The sequence below is a fragment of the Harmonia axyridis genome, chromosome 1 (assembly GCF_914767665.1).
Source record: "Harmonia axyridis chromosome 1, icHarAxyr1.1, whole genome shotgun sequence".
In the NCBI taxonomy this organism is placed as follows: domain Eukaryota; kingdom Metazoa; phylum Arthropoda; class Insecta; order Coleoptera; family Coccinellidae; genus Harmonia; species Harmonia axyridis.
In genome coordinates this window covers 48,070,954-48,089,312 of record NC_059501.1, presented here as the reverse complement: position 1 = coordinate 48,089,312, position 18,359 = coordinate 48,070,954, and the positions used below count along the sequence as shown (strand labels likewise).

The 18,359-nt window shown below is 33.4% G+C and overlaps 1 protein-coding gene across 3 annotated transcripts in view; it reads left to right on the top strand.

Moving 5' to 3' along the window:
- LOC123673051 overlaps positions 1-18,359 on the top strand; it is a 928,323-nt gene that overhangs the window by 236,724 nt on the left and 673,240 nt on the right. For all 3 annotated transcript variants that reach the window (XM_045607480.1, XM_045607471.1, XM_045607464.1), the window contains one exon: positions 15,023-15,271. In XM_045607480.1, the coding sequence (XP_045463436.1) occupies positions 15,023-15,271 (249 nt within the window). The remainder of the gene's footprint in view (positions 1-15,022; positions 15,272-18,359) is intronic.

Sequence of the window (18,359 nt, the reverse complement as noted above, 5' to 3'; positions counted from 1 at the left end):
CCTACCAAACGTTGTAATGTGCAGAGAATTCTCATATTGTACATTTGACTTTGTGTTTCTAAAATTGCTAAAATCAGGTTTAATTTGATGCCGATTTCTAATTATGATTTCATCAGAACTGCTCAATCCAATATTATATTTTCTGTGATGTTCATCAATATTTGTTATTGTTCCTGAATCCTGGTACACTATACAAACCATTATTCTTAATGAGTACTTTTTGATATTAAGTTTGAGTTCAGGTGAATTTTTTCTATTTCTGTCAAAATAATATTTATTAATTTTTTGTTTTTGCTGTGAGTTATTTCTGTGATATTTGTTATTTATTATTTTAGGTTTAAGATATTTTGAAGTGACAGGTAAAATACTCTTCAAGTTTTTATGCATTAAAACTTGTGCAGGAGAATATAAGTTATTGTCGATTGGTGTATTTCTGAGTTCTAACAAAGCTATATCGAAATCAGCATTATCATATAGACATTTATTCAAAACAGATTTGAGAATACCTATTGTTCTCTCTATTTGACCATTAGATTGTGGAAAATACGGACTGCTTGTGGAATGCTGAAATCCTCATTCCTTAGCAAAAGACCTGAAAGAATTTGATGGAAATTGTGGACCGTTATCTGAGAAAATTTCATCTTGTATTCCAAGTAAAGAAAATATACGTTTGAAGTAATTAATTACATTTTCTGATGTAGAATTTCTATTCAACATCCATGAATTTTGAAAAATAATCAACTAAAGCTATGTAATATTTACCTCAATTCAAAAAGGTCGATTTTTTGCCAGGCTCTTAGAGGGATTTCGTGATTAATTAATGGTTCTTTCTGTGGGGATTTGGAAAAAAGTATACAAGACTTACACTTTGAAATTAAGTTATCAATATCAATTGACATATTAGGCCAATAAAATAATGTTCGTGCTCGATATTTAGTTTTTTCTCTACCTAAGTGACTCAAATGTAATTTTGCGAGTACTTCTTTCTATAAACTGCGTCGAACAACAAGTCTATTATTGAAAAATAATAATCCATCTGAAAAAGATAAATTATTTCTATTTATGAAATATGGTTTCAAACTGTCAGGAACTTTTATATTACACGGCCAACCATCCTTCATACAAACAATAACGTTTAACAGAATTGAATTCATTTCAATTTCAGATTTGATATTTTTCAAATTTGTATTTGAAACAGGAAAATTTGTGACTATAGCTAAAATTTGAGATTCGATAGTTTCATCTAACAAACGTTCATCTTGATGATAGTTATTATTATTCGAATCATAGGAGCGAGAAAGAGCATCTGCTAGAACTAATTTAGTACCAGGTTTATGAATTAATTTTATTCTATATGGTTTGTAGGAAATCTATCGATTCCCTCGAAAATATTCCGTCTGAGAACGAAAATCCTAAAACAGAAGAACTCAGTGTAAAAACTTGGAATGATCAAAGCCACACCCCTTAGGGATCCGTAAAAAGGGGTTGCGAACGGTTGAATGGAAAACAGCCTGAATGCCCATAAAACTCGGCATTTCAGGGCGAATAATTCAATTGAGTTCAGACCTGACTACGAGAAACTACAACGTCCACATATGTTCCACACTTGCACCGACAACAAGAAGATTAAAGATTTTCACATCTGTTCACGACCGGCGAAAACTACCTGCGACCGAGCCACAACGACCCAAGTGTCCAGCGACCCTGAGAATCGATTAGACAAATGATCAACTTCTTCAAACTCTTTCAGTGGGTTGAAATAAATTGAATACGTATTTTTATCCCGTTCTTTTATTTCCCTAAATTCCTTGGCCGTGAACTACTTGATAGTCACCGTATAAGGACCACAACCCACAAATTGGTGACCCCGACGTGATTTGAAGAAGAAGCGAATCCCGAAGAAAAATGCCACAAGAAACCGAGGTATCAAGAGTCGCCGTCCGGATGCCAGAATTTGTCGTCACCGATCCTGACTTATGGTTCGCTATGGCTGAAGGAAGTTTCCACAGCGCAAGGGTGACACAGGACCGGACTAAGTTTGGATATATTGTGGGTGCCCTACCAGCTAAGTACGCAACGGAGGTGAAGGACATAATACTGAATCCACGTAGTACGTGAATGGGGAGTACTGACACGCAACTTTTAAAATTTTTCAATGAGATCGTATGTTTGGTAAATTTAAAAAAATTTGTTTTTCGAGAATTTTCGCAATTTTTTTGAAAAATTTTTTTTTTCAAAAAGGAGTCATCAGATTTCCAATTAGTGTTTGCACATGTTTTGATATCAATATTTTCAACAGTACACATAATTTCAATTTTATCCGATTTTAATTTTGGGAGACATTGCAAAAAGAATAAGTCGAATTTTGTGATATTTTCCTTAATAAGGTTATTATTTCTGAAATTACTCCAGAAATATGAATCTGAAGGAATTACTAACGTGCATTAGCTCGCAGAAATTCGTCGATATCGTTGTGTTAGTACACCAAAAAAAAATTATGGAAAATTTTCCCAATTTTTGATGTAAAAAATTTTTTTTCGAGAATCTATTCATCAGATTCAAACAATATTCCACACAAACCTTGAGATTAATATTCTCCATCAGTGTGCCAAATTTCAGTCAGATTCGATTCCATTTTCCGGAGATTCACGGCAAAAGTATGTCGAATTTCTTGTTTATTTCTCGATTTCGTTGTTATTTCCGAAATAAATCAAATTATACCAATCCGATGATGACGAAACTTGGACTATAGTTAGCAAATGCTAATACACAATTCTGTTCAAATTTTCCTGATGATCGTGTCATCGAAACAATCACCAAGGAATTCTAACATGCGCGCAAAAGCTCCTGACTTCACGTCAGTTCTTTTATATTTTTTTTTTATATACTGAGAAAACGATACCAACTTAATTTTGTAGGCCATTGTGCGTTCGTATTCTGCAATTAATGAACATGTTGTCATGATTGGATCCGAATTATTCCGTAACTAACAAACAATACCGAGAAAAAAACATGAAATTTTCCCACTTTCTATTAAAACTGAAATCAGATCTAACTTAAATTTGCACCACTGTTGTTGAATATTAACTTCAAGGTCCATGCAGATTTTCATCGAAATATGATGTACAGACACCGAAAAAAAATTTTTCAACAAAAGTCAGGAAAATAGTTTTTTTCTGAATTTACAAACATTAAGATTCTAACAAATCGTTGCAAGAGCAAGTGCGTCGGTATTCTACTAATTGCGCATTTTGGATATTATCGAATCAGTATTTCTTGACTTATTCTGGAAATAAGAACGAAACCTAAGAAAAACGCGACCTTTGACAATTTTGTTCTCAATATCTCCGATAGTTGAAAACGGAACAAACTGAAATTTTGTACACTATTGTGAAATATTGACAATAATGCGTGTGCAAAAATGCACTGAAATCTGATTGGTAGCTTCTGATGAAAAAAAAAAAATTAAAAATATTTTCGAAAAATATTCTTTTAAGATTTCAGTAACAATACGACCTCAACAAAATTTTGGGCGCCAGTATTCTACAAGTAAGTACAAGTTTAAATTCGATCACATGAGTAGTTTCTGCGATATTGAGGAGGAGCCTTCAAAGATTCAAACTCAAAATCCTATCATGAAAAAACTTAGTTACTAGTTGAAAATTGCTAGTACAGAATTTTGTGCAGAGTTGCGTGATGACCGCTTCTTCAGAACAATCCCACACGAATATTAACATGCGCGCGAAAGTTCCTGACTTCACGTCAGTGCTTTTCTAGAATTCTTTACTATATTGACCAGCCTAAATTCAAATATAATATTATTACAACTGATACAGATCTGGATTCCAGAAACTATATACAGATTGAGCACATTCACTAAATCAATATTTCATCCGAACAGATGTCTTTATGGAAGCGCGAACTATCCCTGAATTGAACAAAATCGCCGCTATCGAGAAAAGTGATGATTCATAACAATCAAAACAGGGGTAACGATCTACTTGGGAAATATTATGATTAACCACGAGAAACCAGCGTTGCCAGTTTGCCTCGACATCGAGGACGCCCAGAAATCGGTAAGGTGAAAGCAGTATATACTGTGGAGGAATATACAGAAGTTGTAGTGAGCGCCCCAAGCGGCGGACACGCTGAACCATAATATACTAGTTGAATATTGAAATTTACGTCCCACTATCTTCTGAGCGTCCCAAAAATTTTTGTGTACGAGATCGTAGGACTACTAGGAATGGTTTAACATAAGCAGACTTCCAAGCGTCCATATATGGACGCTTGATAGGCACCGGACGCTTGGTAGGCGGTAAATTGTCAATGTATGGACGCTCTGAAGATAGCAGGATAAATATATATATATATATATATATATATATATATATATATATAATAAACAATGGTTTAAGGGGTGTTGGAAAAACTTCAATTGTTACTATCTTCTTTATTTCATCAGTCGACGTTTCGATCCTTGGTTGGGATCTTCTTCAGGACTTCTATAAAACAAACAACATACAAATATAACACAAACATTGCAGAAAAGACAACATGTTAAAACGCACCGAAATGCGAAGAGTTACCAGATCTTAAGTTGCACTGAATCTTATACAGATTTGGAGGAAAAAATTAATTATTTTTGAACACAAAATAGTCTTTAATACAATAACGTCTTTGATGTCACACACTTCCTTATTCTCTTGAAAACTTCTTTTTAAAAAACTTCCTTCATCCATCTGACAACTGCGTAAAAAACGAAAGGGGTTAGGTCGGGTTCATAGAACATCATAGATCTTCAACTGACATTCGAGAACATAGAACTTGATATCAACAACTCACTCTCACTAAGTTGGTTCGAATGTATTAGATATGAATAAATGTTGCTTATATTCTCTATATCCTTTCTGTAGTTCATGGAATTTTCATGTCGCTTAATGTGAATCATCTCCAGGAAACATCTTTTTCTCATATTCTCCTCGCACTCCAAGACTGTCACCGAATCATAGTCCATTCGATGGTCAACTGATCTTACATGTTCTGCCAGTGCACATATCTTTCTAGGATTCTTAATGTCGCTAATATGTTGGGTTATTCTTCTTTTAAGTTGTTGGGATGTTTGTCCGATATATACCTCATCACAATTTTGACAGGGTATTCTGTATACAACACAGCTTTTCTTTTCAGTTTCTATCCTATCTTTCAAATTTACAAATAAAGAAGATAGTAACAATTGAAGTTTTTCCAACACCCCTTAAACCATTGTTTATTAATTACTTTAGGAAATTATCACATTCTATATATATATATATATATATATATATATATATATATATATATATATATTATTGGAGAATACAATATACGATTTATATTTCAACAAAATTTTAAAAAGCATGACATGCGTCTAACTGACAATTATGATCATAGAGAAATCTTTATGGTTATGATGAAATCGTTACGGTTACTGACTGCGTTCGGCAAATCCACACTAGGGATGGGCAAAGGTCAGAAAACCATCGATATATATATACAGGGTGTTTCCTAAACATGCGGCAAAAATTCAGGGGGTTGTTCCTTGGACTATTTTAAGCATGTTTTGTCCTTGGATGATTTTTGAAAAACCTCTTTGTTTCGAAGATACAGGGCGAACAACATTTTCCATATTTTTAAAATTAATAATAGTTTAAATAAAAATGCGTACCGCACTGTGTTTACTAAGTAGGTAGTTTTAAATTTGTTTAACAACATTCCAATTACTAAAAACGGCCAGTTTTTTGACTAAAAATTGATAAGTGCAGATGGTAAAGGAATACAGATTAAACGGATCATTGCTGGGTGTAACTTTATAAGAAATGATCCTGGTGTTTTTGAAAGGGTTCGGCAGTCAATGAGGAGAAGATTGGATGCTTGTATGCTGGCTAGAGGTGGTCATTTTCAACAGTTTTTGTAGGTTGAGTTGAATTTTCATGTAATTTTTCATAATAAAATGTTATTATCTGAAATTTTGTTTCCCCTATATCTTCGAAACAAATAGGTTTTTCAAAAATCATCAAAGGACAAAATATTCTTAGAATAGTCCAAGGAACAACCCCCTGAATTTTTGCCGCATGTTTCAATTGAGTTCAGACCTGACTACGAGAAACTACAACGTCCACATATGTTCCACACTTGCACCGACAACAAGAAGATTAAAGATTTTCACATCTGTTCACGACCGGCGAAAACTACCTGCGACCGAGCCACAACGACCCAAGTGTCCAGCGACCCTGAGAATCGATTAGACAAATGATCAACTTCTTCAAACTCTTTCAGTGGGTTGAAATAAATTGAATACGTATTTTTATCCCGTTCTTTTATTTCCCTAAATTCCTTGGCCGTGAACTACTTGATAGTCACCGTATAAGGACCACAACCCACAAATTGGTGACCCCGACGTGATTTGAAGAAGAAGCGAATCCCGAAGAAAAATGCCACAAGAAACCGAGGTATCAAGAGTCGCCGTCCGGATGCCAGAATTTGTCGTCACCGATCCTGACTTATGGTTCGCTATGGCTGAAGGAAGTTTCCACAGCGCAAGGGTGACACAGGACCGGACTAAGTTTGGATATATTGTGGGTGCCCTACCAGCTAAGTACGCAACGGAGGTGAAGGACATAATACTGAATCCACGTAGTACGTGAATGGGGAGTACTGACACGCAACTTTTAAAATTTTTCAATGAGATCGTATGTTTGGTAAATTTAAAAAAATTTGTTTTTCGAGAATTTTCGCAATTTTTTTGAAAAATTTTTTTTTTTCAAAAAGGAGTCATCAGATTTCCAATTAGTGTTTGCACATGTTTTGATATCAATATTTTCAACAGTACACATAATTTCAATTTTATCCGATTTTAATTTTGGGAGACATTGCAAAAAGAATAAGTCGAATTTTGTGATATTTTCCTTAATAAGGTTATTATTTCTGAAATTACTCCAGAAATATGAATCTGAAGGAATTACTAACGTGCATTAGCTCGCAGAAATTCGTCGATATCGTTGTGTTAGTACACCAAAAAAAAATTATGGAAAATTGGATTGGATTGGATGATTTTTGAAAAACCTCTTTGTTTCGAAGATACAGGGCGAACAACATTTTCCATATTTTTAAAATTAATAATAGTTTAAATAAAAATGCGTACCGCACTGTGTTTACTAAGTAGGTACAATTTATTTTTAAATTTGTTTAACAACATTCCAATTACTAAAAACGGCCAGTTTTTTGACTAAAAATTGATAAGTGCAGATGGTAAAGGAATACAGATTAAACGGATCATTGCTGGGTGTAACTTTATAAGAAATGATCCTGGTGTTTTTGAAAGGGTTCGGCAGTCAATGAGGAGAAGATTGGATGCTTGTATGCTGGCTAGAGGTGGTCATTTTCAACAGTTTTTGTAGGTTGAGTTGAATTTTCATGTAATTTTTCATAATAAAATGTTATTATCTGAAATTTTGTTTCCCCTATATCTTCGAAACAAATAGGTTTTTCAAAAATCATCAAAGGACAAAATATTCTTAGAATAGTCCAAGGAACAACCCCCTGAATTTTTGCCGCATGTTTAGGAAACACCCTGTATTGATTACTGTTGTATCTGTTATATTTCGAGGCTAATTATTTGATGTGTGCGCAGGTGATTTTTTAAGCCAGGTAGGATGCTACTCTCGCCTGACAACCCTCCTTTTTCATCCGGGCTTGGGATCGGCAGTGACATATGTTAGCTACTCGATCCACTACCAGACTCTGACACCCCCGGCGTAGTTACTTCAGTAATACAAAAAACAAAACAAAAAATTACTCAACATGATATTCTCTCAAATTTGCTCGAAATGATGTGCAAGATCTATTGGGTCGAGGTAATTTGTTATAAAGTTCTACTGTGGTATAGTAAAATTTTCTTCTTTCATAGTTAACAGATCTAGCACACACTAATGCAACCTTACTCAACCTTTTTTCACCTCGGGCCGCATAATTGATAGATAGATAGATAGATACCTTTATTTCAAATATTCCCTGAGAATACATAAAGAAGAAATGAAATAGTGTCAATAATACATAACTTAACAATACTCAACTAAACTCTACCTATAATTAAATATTTTACAATCGCCTTTCAAAATAATCATTTAAACAATACACCTCAAGATCTATCAAGAACCTTTTAGTTTCTGATTTGAATTGTCTATAATTCTGTATAGATTTAATATTTTGGGGCAAATTATTGAAAATCCGTATGCACATATAAGAAGGGCACTTTTCGGAGATAGTCAACCTGTGCATGGGAACATTGATATTGGCTGTTCTTGTATTGTAGGTGGAATTTGTATTATTCTGAAGGAATTCAGCTTTACTTTTGTGAAGATACAACAAACATTCATGCAAGTAAAGACCATATACCGTTAATATTTCCAAGGACCTAAATTTTCCCCTACACGATTTCCTATATCTCAAGTTCAAAAGTATTCTTACTACTCTCTTTTGAATAATAAATACCGACTGCACTGAGGCACTAATTCCCCAAAAAATTATTCCGTATCTAATCAAGGATTCAACGTTAGCAAAATATAGAATTTTTTTAATTTTTTCATCCACATATTTATTTAATATTCTTTGTGCATAACAGAATATATTAAGTTTTTTCACCAATTTGTTTATATGTGGGGTCCATTTTAAAAACTCATCTATGACAATTCCGAGGAATTTGGTGGTTTCTGCTGTGTTTACGGTGAAGTTGCTAAAATTTATTGTGTACGGTTTCGGTTTTGTATTACTTGCACGAAATATTACAATATTGGTTTTAGTGGTATTCATTACAAAATTATTTTTCAAAAACCACTGTTCTGCCCAGTCGTAAATTATGGCACATTTCTGCTCTAACTGATTGGAGTTCATACCTGCTACTAGTAGATTGGTATCATCTGCATAGTTGGTTATGTCAGAATCTTCAATCTCATCTGCCGAAAAAAACAAGTCATTGATCATTATTTGAAAAAGGAGTGATGCTAAAACACCTCCGTGTGGAACTCCAACCTCATTTTTCAACCAATCTGAAGACACAGTAGTGTTGTTTTTAGTAATTTTTACGCATTGCCATCTATCTGATAGAAAAGAGACAAACCAGCTCAGAGCATTTCTCACAATTCCATATTTCTCTAACTTATGTATTAAGAGTTCTCTATTAACGCAGTCGAAAGCTTTAGAAAGATCTATAAAAATTCCAGCAGCTATTTTGTCTTGTTCTAGGTACTTCAGAATATTGTTTATGAATTGTGCGACCGCAGTCTGAACCGATCTGCCTCTCAAATATCCATGTTGCGACGGACTCATAAGATTACAATTTAATAAATAATCAGTGATCCGCGATGACATAGCTAATTCGAAAATTTTTGAGAAACTATTCAGTAAGCTTATTGGACGATAATTTTCTCGTTTTTCTGGATCGCCGGATTTGTAAAGTGGTTTTATAACAGCTAGTTTCAGTTGTTCGGGAAAAATGCCAAATTTCAAAGAGTTGTTAATTATATAACAGAGAATAGGTACTATACTAGGTACACTCAACTTAACAATCATTACAGGAATATCATCAATGCCACTACTCAATTTATTTTTTAATTTTTTAGAAATATTTGCTATCTCATCTGGAGTGAATGGTATTATGTCAAAGGAGGTATTACTTATTATTTCATAATCATATTTCAATTCGATATTTTCTTTCAACAATTGTGGGACCATATTTACTATATATTGATTATATGAATATATATTCATATATATATGAAATATATTCAGGACATCCTGACATCTTACGATCGGAGTCACTGAAGTATTTTCCCTGAATTTGCTTACAAACAGTCCACATGGCTTTATTTTCATTATCTGATGTTATTATTTTTTCATTATATTTTTTTTTTTCTGATTTGAATTAAAATGTTATCATAATCTTTTTTTATCGATTTATACATATTTTTGAATTTCTGATCACTTTTACAAAGTATAAATAAAATATCTAAATTTTGTTTACATTCTAAAATTCTAGAATCATTATGAGATATTAAGTTTTGAGAACGTGGTCTCACTGTTTTTACAGGAAAATGTTCATTGAAGATTCTCAAATATGTACATATGAAATTATTCCATTGCATGTTAACATCTGAATTATCAATTTCATATATATCTTACCAGTTCTGCGTATATAAGGATTGAGTAAATGCATTTTTCGTTTCATCATTATATAATCGAATTTTCTTAAATTTATTGTGGTTATCTCTTTCTGAGTTAAAATATATTTTTTGGGCGCTATGATCAGATATATGATTGAAAATTATAGAACTATGTACAGTACCTACTAAATTAGAAAAAATGTTATCAATACAGCTCCCTGAATTTCCATATATCCTTGTGTCATCAGTAAAATGTTGTTTCAATGAAAAGGATTTGAGTAGCGACACTAATTCGGATTTAAATTTATTTTCTTTCCTCAATTCTTTATTGAAATCACCTCCCAATATGATTATTCTATTCTCTGTATACATAGCACTAAGAAGTTTTTCTGGTAATTCAAGAAATTTGTCCTTTTCTCCGTTACATGGTCTATAAACGGATACAATGAGATGTGCCATTTTACTAATTGTACACTCTACTACTGCACACTCCATTTCACTTTTTACTGAATAGTCACTAAGCTTTTTAATGTGTTTATATTTAGTGTTTTGTCTGACGTAAACGGCTGCACCTCCATGTTCACCTTGATTTCTACACCAATAGCCTGCTAAAACGGAACAAAATTGCTACTATTCATTCTTGTGGGCCGCAGTAATTCACCTAGTTGTAAAACAAGCTTTATCCCGCGCGGTTTTCGTTTATCGCGCATAATCAAATTTTTTTTTTTTAAATCGGTTACAAAGTAGCCTTAGTCCTCTCCTAAGCTCAACTAGTTCCTGTCTGTGAACCAAATTTTATCAAAATCGATTCAGTGGTTTATGCGTCAAAGCGTAACAGACAGGCAGATTACGTTTTTCGCATTTGTAATATTAGTAGGGAAATGCGAAAATAAAAATATACAGGGTGTTAGGGAAACGCTCCCAACAACTGAAACAGGGGATACTATTGACGATTTTAAGAAAATTGGAATAATTTTTGTTATCGCAATTTTTTATTTTGGTAGGTACCATGATTTCTAAACTCTTTTATTAGCATAATTCACGCAATAAAGCTAATAAGAGGTTTTAAAAATCATGGTACTGACAAAAAAAAAATTACACAATAATATGTCAATTCAACTGTATAATCAGCTAAAAAAACCATAGAAACGAAAACTACAAGAGCAAAAAACGTGAGATAAGGCAATCTCGCTAAGAAGATTAGGTATAGTATGTACATAAATAATCCATTGTTTATATTATGGATATAGTGTTCTGTGTGTACGCAATAAGGGAGAAAACAAAGTAAATGAGTAAATATTGATACCGTTATTTTTGCGTCATTTCGAAACTTTATTTGTGATACTATTGTAATTGAAAATTGTAATACTGGACTAGGCCGTTGCTCGGGCCGCATAAAAAGGGGCAAAGGGCCGCACGTTGAGTATGGCTGAACTAATAAGTGTGTATCAACTGTTTCACATTCTATCATGAATGTTGTGCAAAGAAAAATCCTATTCTGAAAATTTCAACCAACCGTGAGTTTATATGCTGTAAAAAAACAGAATTGGAAAAACAAAAACTGCAAATGAAATATTCATATCTTCATGAACTAGTGAAATAAATCAAAGAGAAAAATTCAATTCTGACAATGAATAATACATCAATTTTAGAAAAAATGAGCCAATTGGAAAAAAACCTTGACAAAAACATAGATGATAAGGTCTTTATTAAAAAGTAAAACACTTCATTTCCGCTTATATTTATCGATAACTTAATAATTGCTTCGTCAAATTACATTTTGACTCTTTCAGGTGAGTATGGTAACCTATGATACCATAGGAGCCACTTTTTTTTTCACTGAACACACTTATATCCAGTTTCTTTAATATTTTCCTCAGAATTGCCTTCGCGTGTTTGCACATCAACCGATATGTCTAAATTGTAATTTTCATAGATTTTCGCCAAAAGGGAGATTGGCAATAGATCCAATATCGAGGAAGAGGCGGTGATACAGTATATTATCGAAGACATTTTCAGATAATTCCACGAATAAAATAGTTTTGTAAGGCTCTGAAAATTTCTGATGATTTCAAGCAGAAATTCAATAAAATTAATCACCAAAAGAGGGGATTTTCACTTTCATAGACAAAAAGTGAGGCCTAACCGAGGGCCTAACTATAAGGATAAGCAGACCGAAACGAACGAGAAAAATAGGATTAAAGATGGGACAAACGGCGAGTTAGCAAGCAGCCACTATTGCTTTAATTGCAAAATGCTTTCAATGCAATGAACATGGACATATTGCCGCAAGTTGCAGGCACAAGGGTTGAAACCACAAAAGTGGCCGTAGTAAAATCGGTACCCAAAAATGCAATTGGGCTTGTTTTGGGAGCTGTTGCAATAATTACCTACTCTCTTTGATACCAGTAGTAATGATATTTATGATTTATATCTGCATCACTTACCATTAGTAACGATGTCACGAAAATTTAATATTTGGGTCATTTGAAGAAGGAAACGATGGGTTATTTTATATTTGAACGTGGAAATAGGTTAACAATTGTTGTTAATTATTATCCTTGAAGAATCGTTAGGATTCCAAGCGATTCTTGTGAATGATATTCTTGAACAGGCTACTGGTCCAATTGGCGAAGAAGGAATTATCGTCAAACGAAAGGTGACGTTAATAGTTGATTGATGAGTATCGCCATCGATGACGAAGAAGGCAGAATTGATGTAGAACACATCGAAAATGCGCCCGTGAAAAGTGAAGAAGGAGAACTGACTCTGATTTATATACCGAAAGACGAAGGCTGTATATACAAAAAGGAGAACCATATTTTATACGATGAACCTGTTTGTCAAAGGGCTAGATGAGGATCTGCGTCTGAGCATCCAGAGGTTGAAGAGGACATTGAAAGGGAGAGTTCATCGTTCTGGTTAGTAAGAAATCGTCAGGTGAAAAGGGTAAATAGGACCATTCCATTGGTTTTTGCCATTCACTGCATTGTTGGCTCAAATTAACAAGAATTGTAAAAAGGACACCTAACTCTAGTTATCGAAGAAGAGATTTATCGTTCCAAGGGATTACTAGGGTAAAAATGGGTAAAAAGAAGATCTGTCAGTCATTCAAATTTTTAGGGCTATTCAAGAAATCAGGATCGAAGGAAAATGAAAGGTACGACGTGAAGAAGGTCAGTATTCATGAAGATCCTATGAGGAGATCCAAATGTGTGGAATTCATGAAATCGTGGATACCTAACGATTTAGGGGCGTCAAATGTAGGATATTTATTATTGATCTTTCATTTCCTCAAAGCGTCGAAGGCATGACGTTTTCAATTGATTTATAAGTAACCGAATCTACTTGATCCTGAAGCTTGAGGAATAATTTACTGGTTCTTCAAAGTGTCAAAGCTTAACAATGTCAAATGATTCACAATAGAACTCACTTCAGTTGTAAATCGTAAGATGTTTATTGAGGGTTAAGACCAAAAATGCATGAACCACGTGCGTACTATATGCAAAACGATAGGTAATATTTCATGGCGAGAACCACTACAATTTCTAGGAACCACAAAGTATTTTGTGGAAGCTATGTTCAAAACTTATTTAGCAAGTTCTTCCACCGAAACCCGGGAATGCCCAGATGAAGGAGGACTATTACGTTGTGAATGTGACATAGATTCACTTTTTCAGACTTTGTCCTTTGGTATGTTTGATAAAAAAAATATAAGATTCTCTCTATGTTGGTGAACGTCCTAGGTCGGTAATTGTCAAGTGGTTTGTTTTTTCGTTAATGGTTTTTTTTTTATTTGTAGAACAGCCTATCAGCTGTTCATTCGTTGGGCTGATGGATAACAGTTCTCTAACGTGGTAGATGACGGTAGTATGTCTCGGTTGGGTCGAAATTCGAACAATCTAGGTAGCAGCGTCCTCCTTATCAGAGTAATATCATCTATGCCTGAGTTTGTGGTAACAGAAATAACGTGTGTCGTGACGAATGATTTTTTATCTTGATTTATTCCCAAGAAAGGCTATATTTGGTTGAATGGTTCCGTGGATTTCGTCATTTTTCGTTGTCAATCCCGAATCGTACACAAGGCATTGTTTCTATCGTTCCTCAGCTACCATGTTGACAAAATCTGATGTTGATCTAGTAAGAGTTAGACGCTCAGGTGGAGGAAATCGTCATCCGTTGCAAAGTTACACTGAACGGCCAGTAGGCGATAAGATTGCTTTATCCGGGAGTGTACTTGATTGACCTGAAAATAAATCCAGTACGTACCTCGGTTGAAGTTTATAAGCAAACGAGTATGAGTTGTGGTGTTCCAAAAATAGATATTCCTAATACTGTTAATTGTTAAATTATACTTGTTGTTAATTCTTCGAATAAATGTATTTGAATTTGTAAATTTGAAAAACATTTTTTCTAACCTTGCTGTAAAAGTGTTACTATATGTACCCTTGCAGTTAAAGTAATACTTCATTTACTCAAAAGAGTTGCTATAACAATATTTTGACATCAGATATAGCAAAAAATCAATTCGAAGATGACGTTCTTCATTTATGAAATTGGTAGATTTCAGGAGCAGCTCAATTTAAACGTAATACAACAAATTTGGATGAATAATGCATAATTTGTAGGATGAAATAATTCTTGTTTTTTTTGTGACACGTTAATTCATGAATCTTAATGAAAAATATTACTGATAACTTCATCCGAACAAAATAACTTAGAATTCTCCTGGAATTCAAAACTCGCTCGATTTTTCAATGGGTACTATAAGGAATCTACTGTAGAAAAAAATTCTGTAATTATTTAATTGTTTTCTTATTCAGATATGGAAGTCCTCATCACAACAGATCTCAGTCTGTCAAGACTCCTGGAAGGACTTCTAGCAGACCTAATTACCTATGTCTTCCACAACAGAGATCAAGGGTAGCTTCAATGCCAAACACCGGAGTAGAAGAAGAATATTACAGGCTAAGGCACTTTTCTATCACTGGAAAAGGCATTGTTAATAGGGGTGATAGCTTGAAAAGTAGGAGGTCACGATCAAATAACTCCGTAGGATCTAGTAATTCGAGGTGAGTAGAGTTGTAAAATTTGTGTTTCAATTTGGTTATTTTTCAATAGTTTGCGCCCGCAATTTTGTTAGCGTGGAAGACTTTATAATAAATAAAAATAATTTTTTTTTGGTCCAGAGGAGCTGTGCCGAAGCATTGTGCTTAGTGCTTTCGAAAGCACTTGAAGCCTTTTTTTGCTCCCGAGCACTTTTTAAAAGCAGTGATTAGTGCTTAGTAACCGAAGCACTTTCACAAAAGGCTTAGTGCTCGCGTCGCTCGCGAGCACTTTTGCGGATTACTAAGCACTTCCAAATTTTTGTCATAACGCAAATATGCGCCGACGCTTGAGTAGTCTTTAGTCGTTTTATATAATCTGATTAGTCTTTGATCGTCTCGAAATTCAATACAGTAACAAACATCTGACCTAGGCACTTCTGTGTGAATTCAATGCACAGTTGTATAGATCAGATTAGTTTTATTATGTACCTTGAAACATACAAATAACGTATTATATTTATTTAGTTCTATAAAAAATCAATTCATTTGTTTCTAAAAAGAGGAATAAGAAATTGAATTTTGAATCATTGTTATCAAGATTTTGAAATTTTACATTTCATAACAAATCTTGAAGGTAAGGGAGAAAGTACATCTCTTTTTTTTTCAATAGGAACAACACATTTCTAATAGACAAATATCAATAAGAAGATTAATATTTGCATGATTACATGATTATACAAAGATATAATACCTATATTCTATCTGTTCAGTTTTTTTCATATGAAATTCATTTTTATATGTTAATGAAGTTATTTTGATCTCTTGAAATAAAATATTTTCGAACATTTTGGGATTCCCAACATGAAATATTTGATTATACAGGGTGTTTCCTAAACATGCGGCAAAAATTCAGGGGGTTGTTCCTTGGACTATTCTAAGAATATTTTGTCCTTTGATGATTTTTGAAAAACCTATTTGTTTCGAAGATATAGGGGAAACAAAATTTCAGATAATAACATTTTATTATGAAAAATTACATGAAAATTCAACTCAACCTACAAAAACTGTTGAAAATGACCACCTCTAGCCAGCATACAAGCATCCAATCTTCTCCTCATTGACTGCCGAACCCTTTCAAAAACACCAGGATCATTTCTTATTAAGTTACACCCAGCAATGATCCGATTTCGCAAGTCTTCCAATCAATCTGTATTCCTTTACCATCTGCACTTATCAATTTTTAGTCAAAAAACTGGCCGCTTCTAGTAATTGGAATGTTGTTAAACAAATTTAAAAATAAATTGTACCTACTTAGTAAACACAGTGCGATACGCATTTTTATTTAAACTATTATTAATTTTAAAAATATGAAAAATGTTGTTCGCCCTGTATCTTCGAAACAAAGAGGTTTTTCAAAAATCATCCAAGGACAAAACATGCTTAAAATAGTCCAAGGAACAACCCCCTGAATTTTTGCCGTATGTTTAGGAAACACCCTGTATATGAATAAAAGATGTCTTGCTAGTATTTTTACTAAAATATTATTAATGAAATTAAGTCTGAAAATAGTTCTGTGTTTTCATAGAAATAAATATATAATCTGAAATTATTTTACAGTGTTCGACCTAATATTTCAAACAACCTCTGATAAAATTTTTGAAGTCCTAAATTTCACATTAAATTCGTATATTGATGTGATTCTACGTTTAGGATTTCAAAAATAAGAATGATTCAGTCATAATATATTGACGAATATGATAAATTGTTCAATTTCTTTATTATTACTCCGGAGAATTTCCATCTTGACGAGTGTCTATCTTCAATTCGGTATAGGTAAAAATATTTCAACTGCATTTCAGATGTAAATACAGCTGTCCGCTGTTACTGTTGCCTGTCGGCACTTTTGACAATTTTATTACCCTTCTTTGTTATTAGTAGACCCGAGTGCACAAATTCTTCTAGGATTTTTTCTATGTGAAGACTGAAGTTTCTCCGAGATGCGGAACTGGTTAATTTCATCCCGGCTTGTATTCTTAGAATTCCGAAATATAGATGCATACACACAAAATTCCTGAATGAGTTTTTTTTCTCTTATCTCATGAAACATCATAAGATGTCGAAAATTTATTTCAAGTTTATACCCCTCAACTTTATCTAACTCTGTTATTCGGGTCTAACGATGTATTCAGTTACTGAATCCCATGTTTATTATGCATACTCTGGGAACGGAAGACAAAAAAATAGACATTAATGAAATTAATCGTTTGAAGAAAATTAGGCACTTCTGCAAAATATATCCTATTTTATTCTAACACAAAAATTATTAAACTTTGGTGGAGAATCATAGGAATAATACGATGGCTTATTTCTTATGAATTGAAATGAGACAGGCTGTTCCACCATTGGCGCGATAGCGATAGTCTTTATGGTGAAGGGCTGAAATATTCAAATTTTCACCGCATCATTAGGCTCTATTAGAGCTACATTATCTAATTGATTCGAAATACATAAGGTGTACGAAAAATCTATAAATGGAAGAAGTATTATATGCTCAAAGCACACCCTTTTTGAAATATTTCGATTTTTCATAAAGGAAACAGGCTTTGGAAGAACCTGACGTTTTCGAAATGAATGATTCCATTGAAATGAGATTTTAAATTGAATTCTAGACAAATGAAGATAAGTACTTACTTTTTGATATTCATTGGGAACTCTACTAAGACCATGGGCGCCCGCAGAAATTTTTCTCAGGGGGGGCAAAACGAAAATTATTGAAAAACGATAAGACGTCCATGATTGTCGTAGGCGATATTAGCATTCCGTTTCTTTCTATTTCTGTATTTATATTCATAAGTAGGGGGAGGACTGTGCAAAATAAAAATTGTGAAGTTTTCCACTTCAACATTTTTTTAAAACATCAACAACATATGGTGATGTAAAATAATACGGTAACTCTTTTCAAAACGAGTCACATTCAATGCAAGAATTTATAAAAAAATGAAATATAAAAATTTGGAGAACGGAATGAAAGAATTATTATAATTGCTGATAAAGAAAAATCAACGAGTAATAACGAAATAAAAAATATATACATATATGCTCGATAAAACTA